At 38.2% G+C, this 22,328-nt stretch overlaps 1 protein-coding gene and 1 long non-coding RNA gene across 8 annotated transcripts in view; one reads left to right on the top strand and one right to left on the bottom strand.

Moving 5' to 3' along the window:
- The window catches only part of LOC137172565 (uncharacterized), a 225,102-nt gene extending 207,296 nt beyond the window's left edge, over positions 1-17,806 (top strand). The window contains exon 7 of the long non-coding RNA XR_010925007.1: positions 15,422-17,806. This is a non-coding gene — a long non-coding RNA (uncharacterized lncRNA). The remainder of the gene's footprint in view (positions 1-15,421) is intronic.
- Positions 1-22,328, bottom strand: part of LOC137172560 (calcium-activated potassium channel subunit alpha-1a-like) — a 97,594-nt gene that overhangs the window by 56,211 nt on the left and 19,055 nt on the right. For all 7 annotated transcript variants that reach the window (XM_067577067.1, XM_067577068.1, XM_067577069.1 and 4 more), the window contains exon 3: positions 3,743-3,804. In XM_067577067.1, coding sequence (XP_067433168.1) covers positions 3,743-3,804 — 62 coding nt within the window. The remainder of the gene's footprint in view (positions 1-3,742; positions 3,805-22,328) is intronic.

Genomic DNA, 22,328 nt, shown 5'->3' with positions numbered 1-22,328 from the left:
ACAGATAAATGATTCCTCTTGACCTCAAACTATGCTAAGGGCTTTATGACAACAAGAAATTAAAGATCTTGATTCAGTTGTGTTCTTTTTCTTGTTACAAAACTACTTATATCCTGTTTATGGAAAAAAAAAAAGCTGCAGAATTTTCAAGCGGTTACAAAGGATAACCTGTTGTCTTGCTTCAGAAAACAAGCTACTTTACAAGCCAAATTGACAAGTTTTGGAACATTTAGCATGCTGCACACACTTTTTTGGGGGGAACTACAATGAAGCAATTAACTTTTTGACTTTTGTAAGATATCTGACACTGTAAGGGGAAATGGTTGATGTTTTGATTGTATTCACTGTATTCCAATTTATATTGGACTACTTGTTCCCCCTCTGTTGTATCTTATCAACTCTTTGGTTAGTTTGTATGTTTGTTTCCTTCTCCTATATTCAACCAAAGGCGTAAATTTAACAATTAATTTGTTAGATCCAACTGTCTGGGCTTGTGTTTTAGTAATTTTGTTCTTCTCAAAAATAGTAATGGAGATAAAAACATAAGAAATGATAAAAGAAATTCTCTCCAGTCATCTTTCTGGCACCTCTAAGAATAGTCCCAACATGTTGGATAGTTCTGCCCTCATTAACTGTAATGACACGTCAGCCCAGCAAAGTCCCTGTCATGGCCGGTTGACAGACCATATAGTGGAGGCAGACCTGCGGCGCTGAATAATTGAGTTCCAGTAGGCCTGGTTTGGAAAAGGACTAAGCCTGTTATGGATCACGAACTCTCCCTGCCCGAAGTAGCTCTGGTCTCTCTCTTCCTCATTCAATTCAAGCTCAAACAGATAGGATAGCTCACATGTGGAAGGCCTTAATTTTTTCTGATGGCACTGCATGTGATTCATTTGAGTGTTTACAACCTTAAACAAATGCTGAACAAAAGCTAAATCCGCTGGAGGTGAAAGGTCACACAATTCACTTTAACTTGGTATCGTTTGAAAATTTTAGATATAGGTGGTAATATTGAGTGTTGGTGCAGATAAACCTTTTTGATACTTTGCTCTGAGGAATACTACAAAACTCTTTTTTTTTAATTAGGTAAAATAAGCCAAATGTGTGAAATGCATCAGTTTAATGTCTTAACACAAGCAGTCATGCCGAACATTTCCTATATAAATTAGCAAGTGCACCATTAACAAAACTGTGATTTAAAGCTTCACTAATTGTTCATATTAACAAATATAAGTAAAGTGAAAAGGTTTGCTCCAGTTGCAGTGACAAAACCAGAGACAATCATCATGCAAATTAGAACTTTGACATGTTAACAGAGACTATTTTAGCTCACAGTTATGGTTTTACAGCCTGCACACTTACTATAACGTTAAGGTTTGGGCTCAACACTCTTTTCAAACCTTTTTTCAGCAGCAACCATTGGTTTCCAGTAAAAAAAAAAGCTCAAATAAACAGATTGCACGACACAGTACCTGCCCAGCACAAAATGGCAGACAAAGTTAGCCAGCTAAACATTTAACAGGCTAAACACAGAGCTAAAAGGAGAGTGAATATTGGACTTGTATTTACCAGGTGGACAGAAACATGACTCCAAATGAATGCTAATGTTGCTCTCTGTCTGCTGGATTTTTAAATAGGCAATAGTTAGCCGTAACAACATTATGGGAATTAGCTTATTAGCTGTTGCTTTGTCAGCTTGTTGTGGAGGTTTTTTTGTGCTCCCCAGTGGCCAAAACATCAATTAATGCAACTTTACATCAGGAAATACCTTATCAAAGCCAACAACACTAAGAATCTGACCAAGCATTCAATGCCAATATTTTTAATCCTTGACAGTTTTTGATATTAAGTGTCACGGACACATTAGCATTGGTCCAAGTTCGACCTTAATGAAACAAATACAGCACAGAGTTTTCTGTGTTCATCTCATCACAAGTGGGACTACATGGAAACACAGTGGGCAAAGTAAGATATAGCCTATCTAAAGCTTTATGGTGTAAAACTCCCTCTGGGACCTAACCAACATCTTCATCTCAGTGGATCTCATAGCTTGAGCTCTTCTCAATGAATCTAAGCGAGTCTGCTCTGTCTCAGTGTGGCTTCCAGCCAGGTCAGCCTGTCCATCATATAACAGCCTCAGCCACCTCAAAGGACTAATTACAGGAAGGGCTGTATCTGTTACAGTCTGCTGCCACTTAGAGGCACGCAAGAGAGCAGCTAACTGGCTGCTCTTTGGCTTTAAGTAGGCTTACTGGGCTTGTTGGGTTTACAGGTAGTGAAAAAATACTGTTTGAATAATGGAAAGACCTGGATAAGACTGAATAAAAACTGGGACAAAAGAGCCGAGTGGGATGAACATGATTATAAAAGTCAAACAGATGCTGCAGGACCATTCCTCATTGTGTACTTTCTTATGCGTGAAAAGGTTAAAGAGAGAGGTCGAAGGTCATCTTTCAACACGTGAAAAGGTATCCAGCACCGCTAGCAGCAAGTTCTGAGAACAGGAGGCCACAGATGGCATTGGTGAGGATGTAACTCTACCTGAGCTTGGTCAGATAATGAAATGAGATCATGCTCGCAAACCACATCAGAGCAGGCCAAGCTCTCAGCTATATGTAGTCTTTTGAAAACAAATAATCTGAATGCCTGCCTCCAGGACCATGAGCCAGATTACATGAGTTTACAGCCCATTTTCTCTTCCCTGCTTTAAAATGACTCCCAGCGGGGACTCCCTTTAGGCTTGATAAAAGCTTTTATCCTGGTGTATTTTGCTCTAAGTCTTAATGGCATGTCCTGTCCAAACATCACCGGGCTGCAGTAACAGTATACTGTCGCAAGCGGAGCTAAAAGGGTCTTCCGCTTCCTCTAGTTTGATGAGCGATGGTGATTGTTCTAACCAGGAACTTGGGTCCTTTCCTGCCTGTTAGGGAGACTAACCCTTTCATTACAGAGATTAAGCAAATTTCATCTGTGAGCACTGGCTGTTCGTCCACAGAGATTGCAAGTAAGCCCGGATCAGTTACCTGGAAGGGGATTGGATAAAAACAGCCAGCAAGTGCTTGGTCACAAATACCATATACAGAGCACAATGCACTTAATGTTATTAAGGCTCGTAATATACACTATATGAGGATTTACGTGACTGTAGGGAACAGATAATCTCTGAGGCTAATCTAAATCATAAATGTCTGCAATACATACAATTTTCCAATGGTCTATTATAACCTTTATAATTTCAGCAAAAAATATTTTCACCAGCAGGATTTTAGTGATTTAGACTGCTATATTACCATAATACATACAGTATAATTAGTAAATGTACAGGTACAGCAAGCCTGGACACCTTATTAACACAGATTCAAGGCCACCACTCAGTTTCCTGGTCTCTTGGTTTTAACAACCTTTTTGAATAACAGCCCACACTGTATTTTATCCATCCATCTTCAGACCTGTTCTGGTTGGTTTCATCGCTACAAGGCTACATTCCGATGATGAAAGTATTAGCATTCACATAACCACATCTCAAGAGTAGATCTGACCTTATGGTCAAATGAGAAAATGTGTAACTTGAGAGGAAAGTTTTCAAACCGAACTCTGAAAAATGATAAAAGTAGTCTAGCTACTATTCCAAATGTTGCAGGACTCATTCATGACCTATAAGCCAGAGTAGCCTCCAGTGATCAAAGGTGGTAAAAATAACAACTCAATAAGATTAAACTCAAAAGTTAGAAGAAATACTTACTCAGAGGAATCTATGAAGTATATTACAAGGGCTCCAATGCTGAGAGCAAATACGAGCACCACCTGGAAAACAGGAAATAAGGACCATTTTACTCAAGTTATCATATAATATAGTCATAATGCTATTACCATATTATTTCCATCCAAATATGCTTCAACATAAGAACTGGATAAGAACAAGACAGTAGTTACTTTATTCAATCCTCAGCTGCTTTGCACTTTTTATGCTCTCTATACACAGAGACACAAAATGATTTAGATACCTTAAATCATTGCAAACGTGGAGGTGCTTACAAACACAAATTGCCCCTTTTTAAGAACTTATAATAATAATACTATAACCATAACATTTTTTATATTGCATTTTTCTAATCAAGTTATAAATTGCTTTACCAGGAACATAAAATACAATATTAACAGATGAAATTAAAGGTAAAAAGAATATAAAAATGTAAAAATGCCTTACATACTGTTTATGTGTATATAATGTTTTGAAACACATTATTAATTGATCTTTCATTCTAAAACTGATGGTCTATTTTGTCAGAAGGATAAACTAGATAACCTTGAACTCAATGTGAACAGAAGAGCAAACATAATGAAATTATCTAAATGTGTTTCAAGGTTTGTAGCAAATGTATAATGCCTATCAATGAGCATCCACAGACCTTGATTCATCTCGGCAGCCTGTTAGAATTGTGTTATATAAACCAAAAAGAAAGAGTCACAGTTTGGAACAGCAGTGTCACAAACACACTCATCAGTTACTGTATATCTGGCAGTGTAAATAAATACACAAGAGCTCAGCTCATCATGTAAATTGGCAGCGGAAGAGTGGGCGAAGTGACAGAATGTGGCTTCAGCTTTCACAGACACAAATAAGGAAGGATACAGCAGAGCCTGAAGCTTCGGTAGCCACAGTAGAGAGCAGCATGATAATAAAACCGGGGCATCACTTTTATTCTGTCACTCTGCCTTTCTGCACAGGGGGAGAAGCTGCTGAATAAACTGAAGCCTGGAGTAAGTCGATAGACTTTGAGAGCAGGCTGGGAGGCAGGTTGCAGGGTAATAAACATGAGATCCAGGATTGTTAGCAAACAAAGCCAGAGTTGTCAGGTGACAGCTTTGACACTGATAGAGCTCAAGTGAAACGTACATCCTAAACTGTAAATACAGATAGTTAAGTGAGGAATAAACACAACATCAATCAGCACATCCTGATACTCCGAGGTGACCGCTTCCTCAGTTTGGTCAATATTACCTGTAGGAAACAACCTGTGTTCTCACCTCTGGAAATGCTGTTGTCACTGAGTATCACACAGTAAAATTCAAGAGTGACTGCTGTCATGTTGTGTTTGTCCAACCAGAGAAGAAAGTGGAAGATTATCAGAAATAGAGGGCAGCGGACAAAATCTCTGTTACCTAACTGGAGCATCCTTTTTTTATAAAGTAGGCTAAAAACCAACTAAACCACAACACAGTTTATGAGTTTATTTATACATTTCACTGTGCATCAGTTACAAAATACATCTTTTCTACCATTTGGGTCAGGCATGACCTAGATTTTAAATTCTTAAAACATGTTAAATGTACAGTATAACAGATTTTTAGGAGTCAAAAAGCACAGCATCTCAATACCATTACGAAATGTCCTAATTTTCCCTTTTAAAAGCCATTGCTAATGTAGATGGGACATAGATAAGAACAGAAAGGTTCCTCTGAGATGGCAGAACAAATGTTTTACATAGTGAAATACACTCTGATCCTACCTGGCTTTCATCTATTTAGAAATGACACAATGGCCATCCTGAAAAAGAAACCAATGGGCATCCATAATGAATGAGCTAAGCCTAATACATTTCCATGATGTGAAATTGTATTGTCAACCTGCAACCACTGATGGCTTCGTAATGACAAAAAGCATCCGCATGAATTTTTAATATACCCTTCCTCTTTGAAAGCCAGGGAATCTCTCTCTATGCCTCTGAACACCCCAGTTTAGAAACTGGAAGCAATGTTGGTGCAACCCTAGAAATGCTAATGTCACTGGCAGAGGGAAGATTCAGTGATGGCAGTAAATAAAACACACAGGCTGCAACAAGGAGGGGGGGCACTCATGATTGGGTCTGTCAATGAGGTGACAGCAGAAGGTGCCAGTGTTCATCATTCATATCTGTCACTGGATAATGAGGCATCACATCTGTATTCTCAACATTTCCAACTCCAGCCATTTGCTGGCAGATGGCTCCACCCACAAGGGGCACAGTAAACTGGGACCACTGCATGAGTCCCTCTACATGATGACCAAGACGATTTGCATTTATTCTTTCCAACATACTTTTTCCCTTCACTTAATTGTACTTCCAGTGACACAATAAGAGAGAAAAGTCTGTCACAAGTCTGTCACAACAAGTCCCAAAACAAGTCCAAAGTTATTTGACACAAGTCTGAGTCAAGTCTCAAGTTTGTTAAAGCAGGTCTGAAGTAATTTAAATCCAATCCAGGTCAAGTCTCAACGTAGTCAGAGTAAGTCTTGAGTCAAGTCTGCAAGTCCTTGAGGGCAGGTCCAAGTCAAGTCACAAGTCATAACAATGATACACTATTTGAACATTTTCCTTTCCAACTTCTGTTAGTAATGTTTTTTATATGGCTGAGAACAAGTCATTTAAATGTATAGGCCTAAAAATTAAATATTCAAGCTTTACACAAAGTCTGTCTGTCACTATCTGATTTCTTTATTGTCACAAGATTTTTTTAGGACAAAGCTTTAGGTTGAACTGAGGTTCAGAGAGGGTGTTGTATGTTGTACAGATTATAAAGCCCTTGAGTAAGTGATGACATCTGGAACACAATCATCACAATTGCAAAATGTAGGAAAATGAGGTTGGTTGGAAAAAGTTTAACGAACTCTTTTCTGAGATATCTCCAAGTCCAATCATGATGTGTTGAAAGGAGGTTGGCCAAAGCTGCCTGTAAAAATGATGGATTTTTGAAAATGAAGTAAGTGCATTTAAAGTCCACTTTCAGAATAGATTCTGCCCATGATGTACAATATGTCAGTGCCCTGCAGACAGCACCACCAGATTTCACCCATTCAGACGTCAACCTGGAAATATCAGAGAACCCACTCATGCTCCTCCAGTCTTCCTGGAGTGTGACTCACCATGAACCAGCATGAATAACCTGCTAAAAAAACACACACACACTTCACCTGGACGGAAAAATCGCTTTTACTGCAGGGGATGAGCTCAAAGCCCAGGATAGTGTCAGGTCTCACTAATATTTCAGTTTTACTTATTTAATTATTTTTGGTGGGGAAAAGAAAGAGGTTAAAATAAAACATTGGGAAGTGATGAACCAAGGATGCTTTTTTACCTCAAGATTTCAGTCCTGGTAAAGGCAAGTGTGGTTTCATACTACAAGTCTCTGAGTTCTGTGGGCAGCAAGCACTCCTTGAGCAGCTACTTTGCCAGCAACTGTTGTATCTGTTTACAGCACATCCAAACAAACTCATGTTTTTATAAAGAAGTCAGTCAATAATTTGTCTTTTCTATCACATCACAATCATCTCTGATCAGATTTCATGCTACTTATGACACAAGTAGTTTTATATAAGGCTGTGGTAAGGAGATGGTTAATTTGCAGAGAAGTTCAGTTTAATTTGCATTAATAGTAACTCAATACAGCTGTGACACAATGTTAGGAGGAAACAGTAAACAGTGAGGCTGATATCATCAAGATGAAATTACAAACAGTAACTCTGGATTACATGCATCGTTTGTGTGAATCCCTCTTGTTTAGGAAGGCCATCTGAGTCCAGCACAGGAAAGGAAGACCCAACACTAACAAAAAGAATGATTATATAAAGGGGTAATTACAAAATGTAAATACATTGAATGGTTATTGCAGATAGCAAAATGCTGGCCATAAATAGTATCAAAAATAGGGTTTGTTGTCATAAAAATCCTAAGGATGAAAACTTTTTGTTGATATATGCAATAGTGGCTCAGAGTCTCATTAAGATTCAGGTAAGATAAAAAACATGTTTTCCAAATTCTGCAGTGGGAGGTCGTTATACATTGTGAGCTGCATCTAAAAACAGGATTCAGAAGAACAAGGGGTCAGTTTGTTCCCTATTCACTTAAACCCTTCATCACTGTGTGATCAAAGCTCTCATTGATGGGGTGCCAGAGATTTGTGTGTGCAGTCAACTGACTGTCTTTGTTTAGGTTAACTCTTCCAGTCTGAGCTGACTCCATTTTCCTATGTGTCACATCCTGTTCATGAGTCTCTTACTTTAACTGTGTGGAACTTAATGTGCATCGGAGCATAAGGCCCTGACCTGGTGTTCCTCATGGGTGACTGTCTGACCCACAGCAGCTTTCCCAGGAACACAGTGCTACTGTCCAAAATAAAATGACATAAGGACTATTCTCGTGAATTCCAGCCAGCCCATCTGTCTGCCCTCAAATGCTACATAGATTAATAAGGCATCTTGGACATAATGGACACTCACATAACCTCACAATAGAGGAGAAAATCAATGTCCCTTTTTTTAGCTGAATAGTGCAATCACAGACAGCGATAAGAATTGCGACACAAGTGAATATCCATTTTTTCTTGTTTAGATTTCTTTTTCAGAGCTTAAAAAACGTTTTTAAAAAGATGAGTGGCAGAGCGATACCCAGCTCAGAATATCCTGTTTTAATCGATAGGAAGATTTTCTCTAGTATGGAAATTGATTCGTTCATGGTCATAAATTTTATGAACCAAACGCAAGAAAGCTCTACTCATAATGCATGTTTCTCTCCATGAAAAACTATAGTAAAACTTTGCACTTACTGTAATTGAGTCTTGTGATTTCTGTAAATTATAAGAATCAATTACATCTAATTTGTTCTGATGCTCATGTGCTTCCATCAGATTTACTGAGCTGCTGCAAATGTTTGTGTGATGGGCCTTGAATTGTTGGAGACACTTTGGTCATCATGACTGTCCTCACTAACAAGACTTTGTTTACAGCGCTCCTGCAGAGTTTATCCTTCGCCAAGGGTGATAACAGCAAATTAGCATGTTTACGACAATGGCCATAAATGTGATAGACCGCATCCTTGACAAACACAGACACTAAATGAACATTTGAGACATTTACGATATCATTACTGTTGAACTCCAGCTCCTTTGCAGCTGACAGGACATGCTACAGGATATGCGTGACATGTGATGCAACGTCAGCTCTACAATCTCAAGCTATTGATGTAGTTGTTTCCATGCTGACAGTTTGGGAGAGAAATATTGGCTGTTAAGTCACCATGATAAATGATGACCACTCAACTCGTTATGACCTTTTGATCCTTTGAGGCTCTTAACTATCTATTTGTAGCACTTCGAGTACACACAGAACATTCGTCAGGCCTCAAATAGGGCTTCACAATTATGGCTAAAATTATAATCCTGATTATATTGCTTTGAGATTTGAGTTGATGATTGTCAATCAGACTTAGTCCGTGCTGATTAGGTTAAACAATTACTTAATGGCCCTTTTGTGCATGAACATTGAGGCTATTTTCAACTATGGCAGCACAATCTTAAAACTGTACTAATCAATATTATTATATTAACAATGGATTAAATGGCCACATGTATATGTGGAAGGTGTCGCTTGTAGTGATGAACCCAAAGAAATTATCACCCAACTTAGCAGTTCCCCTCTGCTCTACGGGCCACTTTAGTGTCTTTAGGGTCATTGTTTTGGTTTTACAGCTTACTTACTGTTTTGGTTCAGTCTTACTGCTCTTATAGCTTTGCTTTAAGCTGCAGCAGGCAGCGATTATCAGAAAAAAGCTCTGAAAGCCACGTTACACTACCTGCCCAGCATCAAAGGACAGACAAAGTTAGCAAAAATTCTAATTTGTCTATTGATTGCAAATCGATTTACCGAAGTTTACTGCATGAGATGATTCTTTTGCTTTTTTGACATCTGGAGTGCCACCTTTTTCTAACTTTGTTACTGGGAAATAGAGACTCAGTTTACAAATAACTGGTGAACATGGAGGAGTATTTTGCTGCTATAGAGCCAGATCTGGCAGAGACCCACAAAGGGTTACAAGGAGAGTGAATGTCTGACTAAAAAACAGAAACTTAAAGTATATACAATATATTTAATAGACTACAGTATATTGATCACAATCTATACCTCAAAAGGAGTGTTTATCTGAATGTCAGCAGATAATGTCTGTTGAGAGACAAGAGTCCAAATGTATAGTATAGAATAGTATCTTAAAGGCACAGTTTGTACTTGTTGGGCCTCATACTCCATGAGACATACTACATGAGACATACAACATACTCCTAACATAAAGAACAACGTCGCCCACAATCAAAAATTCAAAACACAGGCTTGGAGATGTGCTGTGACTCCCAGACTGATTGACAGGACTTTTAATATATAATGAACTGACAATAGACAGCACGTAACAGTCAACCTGAGTCATGTTTGTAAACACAACAGCAAACTGGCCTAAAATTTGCTGCTAATGAACAAACGAAATGCTTATTTTTCATATTACATGGTTAAAGAAATGGCAGATTGGGCCTTTAAGATAGCCCAGACCTGTGTTCACTGGCTGCGCCTACGTGTGACCCATGCTCATGGCGACAGGCAAAAACACAACATGCATACTAATGGGGCCTTGGATGGTTCTCCTGAAGTCTGGCACCCTCCTCAAGCATGATCTTAATATAACCTAGCCAGCATGTGTTTCAAAAACAGTCTACAGCCTCATCTGCCTGAATGAAGAAATTTTGATTTAACTGTCTAAATCACAGCATGAAAGAAGGTCTGTTCTGTGTTTTGTGCCACTTGGATGTGACTTCACAAGGTCACAGTCAGGGGAAGTAGACAAACATTTACATTTCCGTGACATTGCAAACATAGTTGACCATTGAGTAGTTCAGGCCATTAATGACAGGCCATTCATTTTTGTCTGTGAGAAGTTGAGCGCAAATATTTTTTTTCTCATCTTCATATTTTTCCAGTGTCCAGTGTAAACACGAATACACTTTTAAACTGAATGTTGTACGCTTCAAATAATATTTAAACAAAAAATACCATGATTTTGTTCATTATTATTATTGTTATTATGACTTAAATGAGAGAAATGCAACTGTGATCCCGGCTAACCCGTATCTCTTAGATTCAATTAACACATTGAGAGAAGAGTCAAGGAAAAATGAGGCCTGAGTGGGCTGTATTCATCAGATTTACAGTATCAGAGTAGGAGGCTTCATTCACTGCACTGTATTGAGATATATGAATGTGTCAGATGTAATTGAAAACCTAAACCTTAGCTTGGCAGAAACTGTGACATTACTCATCATCAGACAAGATAACAATCAGATTGCATAATGAGCTGCAGTCACTGACGACAGCAGCGGAAGGATGATAAATATTATACAATCATCAGACCTGTGTGTGGTAAGAAATTAGCTCATCATGTGTCATTCTGATCATGCCCAAGCTGTTTTGTCAATCTCATGATTCATAACTGCGGCGAAGCTGGAGGACACAGAGCTGGACGACTTCATCGTGTCAGTCTGCAGGCTGTGCAATCCGTGACCCTTTCCAGAGCCCTTCCTTCACTCTCTGGACTGATTTATGAAGGACATTAGACTGATCAGTTGCAGGAGAGACATAATGACAGTGTGAAAAAAGGTGTCTGGCACAAAAGACCTCCAGGGCATTAAGCCTGAAAACAAAGACACTAAATTAATGTTTGCTCAAAGATTTTATTGCCTAAACTTTCATTCTTTATCAGACATGCAGTATGGGTCTAGGGATGTCAGTGTTGACTGGTTGGTCTCAACAACTGTGGGATGGATTGCCATGAAGTTTGGTCCAGACATTCATGTTCCCCTATGGATGAATTGTAGTAACTTTTGTTATCCTCCAACGTATTTTAATTTGTCCACTATTTTGGTTCATGACCAAATACCTGCAAAACTAATGACCTTTGTATCAGCTTCAGCTGTACCTTGCACTTAATGCTAATGACTGAAGAAAATGGCTGCAACTAACAATTATTTTCATTATTGATTAATCTGTTGATCATATTCTCAATTAATTGGTTAGTTGTTTGGTCTTTAAAATGTCATAATGTCATCGTTGCAGCTCTACTAACATACTAGACCAAGATGGTGAACATGGTAAACATTGTACCTGATAAACATCAGCATTTTAGATCAAAGCACCACTGTGTAGCCTCATAGAGCCAGCAACCTGGCTATAGACTCTTAGGCTTGTTAACACTTAGAACCATTCATCTTCCAACCAATCGACCTTCCCAAACTAACTTCTGCGATTTCTTCATCTAAACCATCCCAACTAGGCTGTTTAAGGAAGTTTTACCCATAGTTAGCACTTCTTTACTAGATATGATCAATCTGTCTTAATAAACCAGCTATGTACCACAGATCTTTAAAGTAGCTGTAATCAAGTCTCTTCTTAAAAAGCCTACTCTTGATCCAGGTGTTTTAGCCAACTATAGACCTATATTTAATCTTGCCTTTCTCTCTAAGATCCTTGGGAAAACAGTTACCAATCAGTTGTGTGACTTTCTACATAACAATAGTTTATTTGAGGATTTTCAGTCAGGATTTAGAGTGCACCATATAGCACTGGTTAAGTTACAAATGACCTCCTAATTGCATCAGACAAAGGACTTCTCTCTGTACTTGTCTTGTTAGATCTTACTGCTGCATTTGACACCACTGACCATTACATGCTATTGCAGAGACAACATTTAATTGGCATTAAAGGAACTGCATTAAGCTGGTTTAAGTCCTATTTATCAGATCAATTTCAGTTTGTACATGTTAACAATGAATTCTCCATGCACGCAAAATTTAGACACGGAGTTCCACAAGGTTCTGTGCTTGGACCAATACTATTCACCTTATATATGCTTCCTTTTGACAGTATTATTAGGAAATACTCCATAAACTTTCATTGTTATGCAGATGATACCCAGTTATATTTATCAATGGAGCCAGATGAGATCAATCAGTTAACTAAACTCCAAGCATGTCTTTAGGACATAAAGACCTGGATGACCTGCAATTTTCTGCTATTAAACTCAGACAAAATTTAAGTTATTTTTCTTGGCCCTAAACACCTTAGAAACACATTATCTAATGATATAGCTACTCTAGACGGCATTACCCTGGCCTCCAGCTCCACTGTAAGGAATCTGGGAGTTGTCTTTGATCCTTCAACTCCCACATAAAACAAATTTCAAGGACTGCATTTTTTCAACTAAGTAACATTGCAAAAATCAGGCACATCTTGTCTCAAAAAGACACAGAAAAACTAGTCCATGTATTGTTACTTCTAGGCTGGATCGTTACAATTGCTCATTATGAGGCTGCCCTCACAAGTGTCTAAAGACTCTCTAGCTGGTCCAGAATGCAGCTGCACTTGTACTGACAAAAACTAGAGGAAGAGATCATATTTCTCCCATTTTAGCTTTGCTGCACTGGCTCCCTGTAAAATCCAGAATAGAATTTAAAATCCTTATCCTCACCAACAAAGCCCTTAATGGTCAGGCACCATCAAGGGACCTTCAGCTATCAGGCTCCTCTCCTGTGGAACCATCTTCCAGTTTGGGTCCTGAATGCAGACACCCTCTCTACATTTAAGAGAGGGCTAAAAACGTTCCTTTTTGATAAAGCTCAGGCTTGCCCTGGACCAGCCCTTAGTTATGCTGCTATAGGCCTAGACTGCCGGGGGAGTCCCCATGATGCACTGAGCTCTTCTCTCCTCCTCTTTCTCTCATCTGTATGCATTCATGTACCACTAATGCATGTTACTCAGCATCTTCTCTCTCCTGTAGTTTTGTACTTTCTCATCTCTCTCCTCTCTCCTCCTGTTGCTTTCAAGCCACCCACTGCCCCCGTGATCCTGCTCAATGCCCACTGCTATTATTATTATTATTATTATTACTATTATCATCATTAATCTCTATTATACATCTCTCTCTCCCCCTCATCCCAACTGGTCAAGGCAGATGGCCGCCCACCCAGAGCCTGGTTCTGCTCAAGGTTTCCTCCCATTAAAAGGGAGTTTTTCCTTGCCACTGTTGCCAAGTGCTTGCTCATGGGGGAATGTTGGGTCTCTGTAAATCATATTGTAAAGAGTACGGTCTAGACCTGTCTAGACACTATATTAATAAAATTGACTTGATTTGAATCTTTAGTGCCAAAACTGCTTATCCCTTTTTTCTAAGTCTGATGCCCTGATACCCTGACTGGCTTGTATGCAGTTTCTCATTTCCATTTTGGTGTTGTTCAAGAAACACAAATTAAAGAAGTTGATGAAGAGCAAGAACATGTACAGAGCATAAATGTATTATAACCACATGCTGCCACAATGAAATAAATAAATAAAAACAAAATACATTGGAGATTGTACTGTAGGTCAGTGTTGGTTCCCTGAACAAACCAGAAACACACCACAAAACCCCAGTGGAGAATTCTCTCCTTCATTAAGACCAACTAAGAAAAAGAAGGAGGAGGAGGAGAGGAAGAAGGGGATAATTTGACATGTACAATCATCTGCCACAGAAAATATTACATTATTCAAGGCCCTGCTTCACAGATATTTTCTTGTGATAGACCCACATTTGGACATGTAGGGACACCCAGGAGACTCACATAGCTCATGTTTTATTGATTCATTATTGAATTATATATACGGTCTACTTTGTACAAGGGCAGATATGGAGTATAGTATATTATTAGAATACTAGTCTTAAAACTTTCCCAAACTGGGAAAACATTTTTGTCAGTTTAAGTAAACTTTTGCTAGGAACCCTTGAAGACCCCAGTGGGATTATGGAGACCCCAGTTTTAGAACTGTTATGCTTGTCTAATGCATGATCTACAGTACTGAAGTGGTTGGATCCAGCTTGAATGTAATGTTCAGCATATTTCCCATGATGATAGTGTAGTAGAAATAAACTTTTGGAAAAAAATGTTCAGAGGGGATGTCCTTCAGAAGAATATGAGGTCTTTATTGAATTGACAAAGTAGCAAAGACCTGAGTCTGTGCAGAGAAACTGGAACTAATAGGAACTAATAAGGCAGTATAGTGTCATATATACATCAGATAAGAACACATCTCCAGATCCTTCCATCAATTTCACTGGTCTTTAATTATTATCACAGTGCCTCCCCAAAATATTGGTTACAGTCAAATTAGAGAGTGGCTGACAGGTGTATTTACTTTATCCATTTATGCTTGACAGACTATTGATTTTTGTCTGGTTGTTGGGTACATCATGCCCTGGGGAGGATCAAATTCTACTCTGATTTACCACAACAAGTACGCACTACCCAACACAAAAAAGAAGCTGTATGAAACTTTAAAAGACATGAATAAAGCAATCAATAAAAGAGCATATATCTGGTGAATTAAGAATACGTGAGTATATATGTATTCAAAGAGTATATATGCATTACATTAGAGAATTTCCACCACAATAGTACAGTATCCTAAGCACGACTCCATCAGTGTTTTTTCTTTTGTTTTTGCAACTTTCACACATGAGACTTAAACCGGTGGGTTTAAGGGATTTCTCTCTCATCCTGTCAATGAAAGCAGATTATTTCCTTTGTCTTCCAGGCTTCTGTGGAGCTTCATGCAGCTGCTTCCACATCATTAGGGATCACCACCAGCATTACAACATTTCAAGAGGGATAGACCTGCTATTCGGTAATAATATCATCATTCCCAAATCTGGATGCATCTGCCTCCACAGTGAACAAGCAAACAGGAAAACGGGTAGTTTTACAGGTAGTTTTACTGGGCAAGAACAGCAATCACCAACTGGTTGTTCTTGTATGTATACAAAGCACATAACAGGTGAGTAGATACTGTTAAACTCACATGAGTATCCTGTGTTGTAGTTTTACATCAGTACAAACTAAGGGCTTGGTTACACCAGCATTTATAACAGCAAACTGAAATCTGTTAATTTAATTGGAAATGTTGCAACAAGTGGATTTACTCAGGGATCTGTTCACGCTGAGCTTTTGTGTAGAAATAAACACTAGCAAATTTGCACCGAAGACCAAGTCCAAGTCATCTTGACAGTGATGATGTTTGAGAGAATGGAAAGTCCAGAATGGAGGAAGCTCTGTCACAACATTCAGTTTTATACAACCTGGCTCTGCCAAATGAGAGGCCACAGCCAGTAGAGCTTTCCTCTTCATATCCATTTTCTAACTCATAAAACTATAGCCACAACCCATAGGTAGTTTACTGTTGTTTTCTGATTACGGAGCTCTAACCCCAAAATAAATATCCTTATAAAAATGCTATCCACTGTAAGGAACCCTTTATTTGTAACCTGTCACTTTGCGCCATAGGCACCTATTAAGTCCCCTGTCAAGTTGTTTTTGAAAACTTGATATTTAATGAAAGGCAGTTGTTATAGCTTCTACATCATTTACGCACACCCTCCCTGGCGTTACAGCAATCCTCACAAGTCCTCACACCTATAAAACAACATATGCTGTTTGTCAGGGCGGTCAAAAACAACCTACAGCGTATGAGCGCTGATTTACTGCCTCCTTGTGGGATTGAGACACACGAAACTGCTTGGCTAAGGTTAGCAACACATCACTTTCATGGCTAAAAGAAATTAACAGTGACTGTTTACGAGGAGTCAACATCATGAATGACTCTCTTCAGTGTGGATGTTTTTTCTATCGAGGATGTTTAAACAAATTAATGCAGACCAACTTTTTTGCTATTTACTTAAATTTGTGTGCTCAACTTGCCTGATATCAGATAGAATTGTCAACATAATCAGTCAACTCTAATTAGTGAAGTGGGCAGATTCAAATGTCTGGATCCAGGCAAGTGTTCAAGCGCACTGGATGAAGTGACATATGTACAGGCAAACATTGCAATACACAAGTTACATGCAAGTTGCACACTTGAACTTGAACACTTGTGCAAAGTTTTATGTTACTATGCCCTGATTTATTATACATCCCCTGATGTTTAAAATAAACTATACTTGACGCTGCGTGCAAACTTTGAACACTGTTTTGGGTAATTATGGAAGGCACCAGAGGAAAGTTCCTTGTAGCTCATTAGGAGTTTTCATCCCTGCGAGGAGACAGAGAACCTGCCTGAAGCTGCTACAAAGCGTCGCAACATTACTGCATTCAGCTGCAATTTGCAGAGACTGAGAACAGAAAATTTAACAGGTGCTATCGCTGATGTCAGCAAGAGACAAGCAACCTAGCACAAAAGGGACTCAGACAAAGCCAGTATGGAAAATTTAAAAAAAAAAAGTCTTAGGCGTATACTTTATCAGACAAAACATTTTTAAATTTTTTTATGGATCTATCCAAAACTATGCATATGATGTCAGTCTGAATTAAGGGTTTTCACATTTCGCTCATAGAATTCATTTAAAGTGCATTAAAACCAAGAAAGCATTAATTTTTATTTGTCATCATTTGCTACATACGTCATTGTTTTTTTTTCTCTAACACACATCATCAAGGACACTGTATGTTGATGACATCATAATCATTAACACCGTTTAGCAAACACCCTCCTGTGTTGTAAACATCAGGTTAAGAATAGCCAGTGAACTTTCCCAACAGCTGCTGTCCAAATTACAGTATGTGGCAGCTTGATGCACATTGATTTATCATTTGATATAAATAATATCTTCTCTGAATGTGGCACGTTTCCAGCATGACCACAACTGAGAAAGATATATATATATAGAAAACACAAAATGTGTCTTATTCCTTTCCTATAGTGCACTGAATGCCACAGAGGAAAATGGTTGTTGTTGTAAACAATAAATAGTATACTCTTGTGAATTGAGGTTTGCCTGGGGAAGAGCCTGCAGGGTCTGTGCAGCCACTCACACTTCCTGATTCACTCCATAACCCAACATCAACACACCAAGCTGTAATCTGTGATGCTCAGTGAACCTCAGAACACACAGCATGAAGTAACAGGCTCCTGCAGGTTTCAAATGGGAATCCAAAAAAGAAAAAAGAAAAAAGAAAAAAGAAAATCCATGTTGAACATGTAGGAAGAAAATGGCAGACTGAGAAATAGGTTCAGGGGCATGGGAGTGCGTGCTTAGATTAAAAATAAGCAAGGATGTTATGTCTGATAAAGTATACACCTAAGACTTTTTTTTATTTTCCATAGGGGGCTTTGTCTAAGTCCCTCTTGTGCTACGTTGCTTGTCTCTTGCTAACGTCAGCAAGAGCACCTGTTAAGTTTTCTGTTCTCAGTCCCTCTGCAAATTGCAGCTGAATGCAGTAACGTTGCAACGCTTTGTAGCAGCTCCAGGCAGGTTCTCTGTCTCCTAGCAGGGATGAAAACTCCTAATGAGCGACCAGGAATGCCTATTTAGGCATTCTCATCATTCTCATCTCTTGCCTACTCATCAGTCAGGTGTAATGAGTGAACAACACGCCTGCTGATGTAACATGCTGATGAAACATGTGCTGGATATTTACTAAAAAACTACATTTGTATGCACATGACAGTGGCAGCAGGGGAAAGAATGAAAGGTGGAGACAATGGAATCAGAGTCACAGAGTTCTGCGTTTGAGGTGTTGTAGAGAAAAAGGAATAAATGGAACTAGAGCCCGACCGATATATCAGTCAGCCGATATTATCGGCCGATATTGGCCTATCACAGATCTATCTGTATCAGCAAATAGGTTGTCTGATATGTGCTGATATTTTGTCTATTTTTTAAAGTTATATAGGCAGCATATTATGTATATTTGATCCTTTTTCTTAATTCAAGTTGAATATATATAGGTACATGGTATGTTTTTTTTTGTTCTGTGTTTTTTTTTTAAATATAATTATTAAATTCCAAGTAAAGTTAAACTTGTCAAACTGTGAAATATTATACATCCATTACATATCTTTGTCACATCTACATTGTTACACAAAAAATGTGTGTTTATGTATATATTCTGTATATATAAGATTATTGGCCAATATATCAATATCAGAATTTTTTTACTCCCTAATATCAGTATTGGTATCGGCCCCAAAAAAGCAAGCATCAGTCAGGCCCTAAATGGAACCGTTTCAAAACTGTTTAATCAACACGTGAAATTGGAGATTAGCAAACCTTTTCTGTTTGGATTAAGGGATTCAGAAGAACTCCAATTATTATACAAATAAGGGCTTGTTCACAATCTATGTTTAGAGGCTGAGCTCATTCTCATATTCAACCATTTCTCCCACTGACAAGATGTAAACTAACAGCACAAAGGGTTACATAAAGAGTCTGTTTGACTTTTATGAACAATTATGAGCATGAGTTACTTAAACAAATAATTTAATATTAAACATTATTATGCTGTCAGCTCAACAAAAACATCATCGATGAAATAAGTTATGAAATGTGAGAGCATTCTTTCAAAATACTGTCAACAGTACATGTAATAAATGTCCTGTTGATGTAAGAATGACTTATTTAGTATTTTTAGAAGGAAGGTTAAGACAAATCTTTTTAACTGGCTTTTATTTAATGTGATGTTACATCCACTGCTTCCATGTTTTTATCATTAAGTGTGCCTTTTTTAAATTTTAAATATTTTTTTTTTCTGTTTTAAGTTTTAATTTTTACTATTACTGAACATTTTATTTGTTTATTTTTGCTCTTGTAACCTGCTTAACATTGTTTCTTTGCATGAAAGTTGTAACACATATAGAATTACATTATTATCTTTAATATTATTATAATACTAATAGGAGGAGGAGGTTAAAACAACGATCACGAATTAAAGAAGAATATGCACTTCAAGCTGTAAAACAGTAGCTTTATATTTGGTTTCTAAATATTTGCTTTGTTGCAGGGATATTAAAAACACAATGGAGGTTAAAGCACTTAGAAACTGGATCCTCCCTTAAACTCTTGGCAGCTATACACAAGTGCTCAGTTTGTGTTTCATGTTGTATAGCTTGCACTGTAACTACCCGCAGCCTGAAACCTTATCCTCTGTTTGTTTGACACTGTATATAGTGAGCGATCTGATCTATGAGCGCTGACGACATTCACTCTGAGCTGTGAAAACAATGCTTCTATCCTTGAACATTTTGAGTCAAGCCTGGTCTATTTGGGATTCTCTTTTTATAACTCTTTCATGTGACAGGATTGATCCTAAAATCTACTCTCATTAGACCGAAACAACATGCTCCGCTCTATTTAAGAGACTTAAACTTATTCTACAACAGTTTGTCCCCCTTATTCAGCTATTAAAATATCCACAGTCAAAACACGCAGTATAGAACTCTAAATCCCACACTGGCTTAGCTGTGATTTAAGCCATCCTGGAAGCAGCCCAACCACTCTCACAGAGAGGCGTAAAGAGCTTAGGATGGGAGGGGATGGATGTAGTGTCCCCTCAGCCTCTCGCTGTGTGTCTCAGCCAAAATATGATGTTGTAATTCACTTATTTCTGAGTCTTGAAAACAAGACAGAGGAGCTGCCAAATAAAAAGAAGTGACAAAATAATCTAATATGTCTAAAAATACCACTTCTCTGACGTATGTCTATGTGTGTGATTGGAGTACGAGCAGTGACTCAACTTCTCCAGCAGCTCGTCAGAGAGGAGGGGTTCCTACTGAGAGAGAAACTCTGTACAGTGGAAATGGAAATTCCTATCATGTGTTAAAATGTAAATCATGTTCTGTATCTGGGAAGCTGGACATACTGTAACTGTAGCAACCACATGTATTTTTAAGGGTTCGAAGGGGATGCGTGATGCATGGAGCAGGAACTCAACAGTTGGACGTGTTGCAGAACAGCTTCTGAGATATTAATGAATGAGATTGGATTCCTATTCTGCAGTCGGACATAATTAGATTGCAATTAGCCACACAGACCGACGGCTGAGCTTAAAGTGAACTTTCAAAGTTATAACCTGTTGTGTGCCCAGTTTGCAACATCTATTAACCTCCAGATATTCAATTTCTCTAAGTGGCTTTGTTAATTAATTAAATTGAACTCGCCAAGAGAAAGCCTGTTTGATGTTAAGTGCCAGCTGTAAACATCAAGACTTTCTTCATTTACACCTCTTCCATGTCTGCCTTTCCTGTGAGAGGAAAGGGGAGATTGTGATGAGTTTTGAAGACTGAAGAGCTTTATAGCAGCTGCAGTTGTTATGTCATTGTGTAGCTGAAGATTTTTAATGAAATCTGGAGAGCCCAATTCGTGACGGTTGAGAGTTTCTTATCAAAATTCTGCTTATGAATGGGATTTTTGAGACGGGGAAGAATGTTATCACAAAGCTCTTCTTCATAGTTTTTCCCTCATATCTCAATATGATGCTACTCCACCAAACTAATTATACTCCCCTGATTGTTTGTGCCAAATGAGATCGTGTTCAAAATGTGGCCTGCCAAACTCAGAATCATAGAGAAGATCCAAATTAGAAACTCCTCCTCCTCTCCCATCCCCTGGGAGGATGGTAATTATCACACCTGATACATGCTGGTGTCCAAAACTAATGGTGTGATTGCTGCAAGAATTTGGCCTCACGAGCGCAGAGAATTAAGCAACTCTCAATCTGTAAACTCTGCAGGCACAGATGGCCACAGGTCAAGACAATCTCAAATAAATGTGTCAAAGCAACACTTAGATTTGTCTGAGTGTCAGACAACGTGCTGCACCGAGGGCTAATATTAATGATGTTATAAATCTACACAGACTCCAGACACTTTAAACACCGTTCAAGGCAAAGCGCTAAAGAAGACGGCCACGTCATTTGAATTGAAAATAAGAAGCCTGTCTGAATTCTGCTAAGATAAGCATACTGTATAATGAGGCTCATCATTTTTTCTTTTTTTTACCAGTTTCTAACAAAAAATACTAGGATTTCTTGAAGGAGCAGATTGTTTTAAACCAATTATCAGCAGCCAGAGGGTATGTTTTCTGCTGCATGAAAACACTGACGACTACAGTTTGCAGTAAACAATGCCATCTTGTGACATTTACAACTTAGAAAATGATTATCTTAAGCATAAATGGGGATAAAATACAAATGGAGCTGCAACTAACGATTATTTTCATTCTCGAGTAATCTGCCAATTATTTGCTTGATTAATTGATTAACCTTTTAGTCACAAAATGTTTTTAAAAAAAGTGAGCCCACAATGTGTTCAATTTGCCCATTTTCTCCAACAAACAGTCCAAAACCCAAAGATATTCAACTTACTGTCGTATATGACAAAAAAAAGCAGCCACATTTTTGCTTGAAAAATAACAAATGATTAATCACTTAATACCAAAATAGTTACAGTTTAATGAGCTGCTGATTATGCATAAGGGCCATTTAAAAAAAGAAAAAAACAATACTGCGCCAAATGCTAATGTCCTCATGCTAACATGTTAACAATGATAATGCTAACATGTTAGTGTTTAGCAGGTATGCTTACCATGTTCACCATCTTTGTTGTAGTGTGCTTGCATGCTAACATTTGCTAATTAGCACTAATGTCACTAGTTTTGCAGGTATGTGGT

The sequence above is a fragment of the Thunnus thynnus genome, chromosome 20 (genome assembly GCF_963924715.1).
Source record: "Thunnus thynnus chromosome 20, fThuThy2.1, whole genome shotgun sequence".
Taxonomy (NCBI): Eukaryota; Metazoa; Chordata; class Actinopteri; order Scombriformes; family Scombridae; genus Thunnus; species Thunnus thynnus.
Note: the sequence above shows the minus strand (reverse complement) of the source record. Positions and strands in the feature narration are given on the sequence as shown.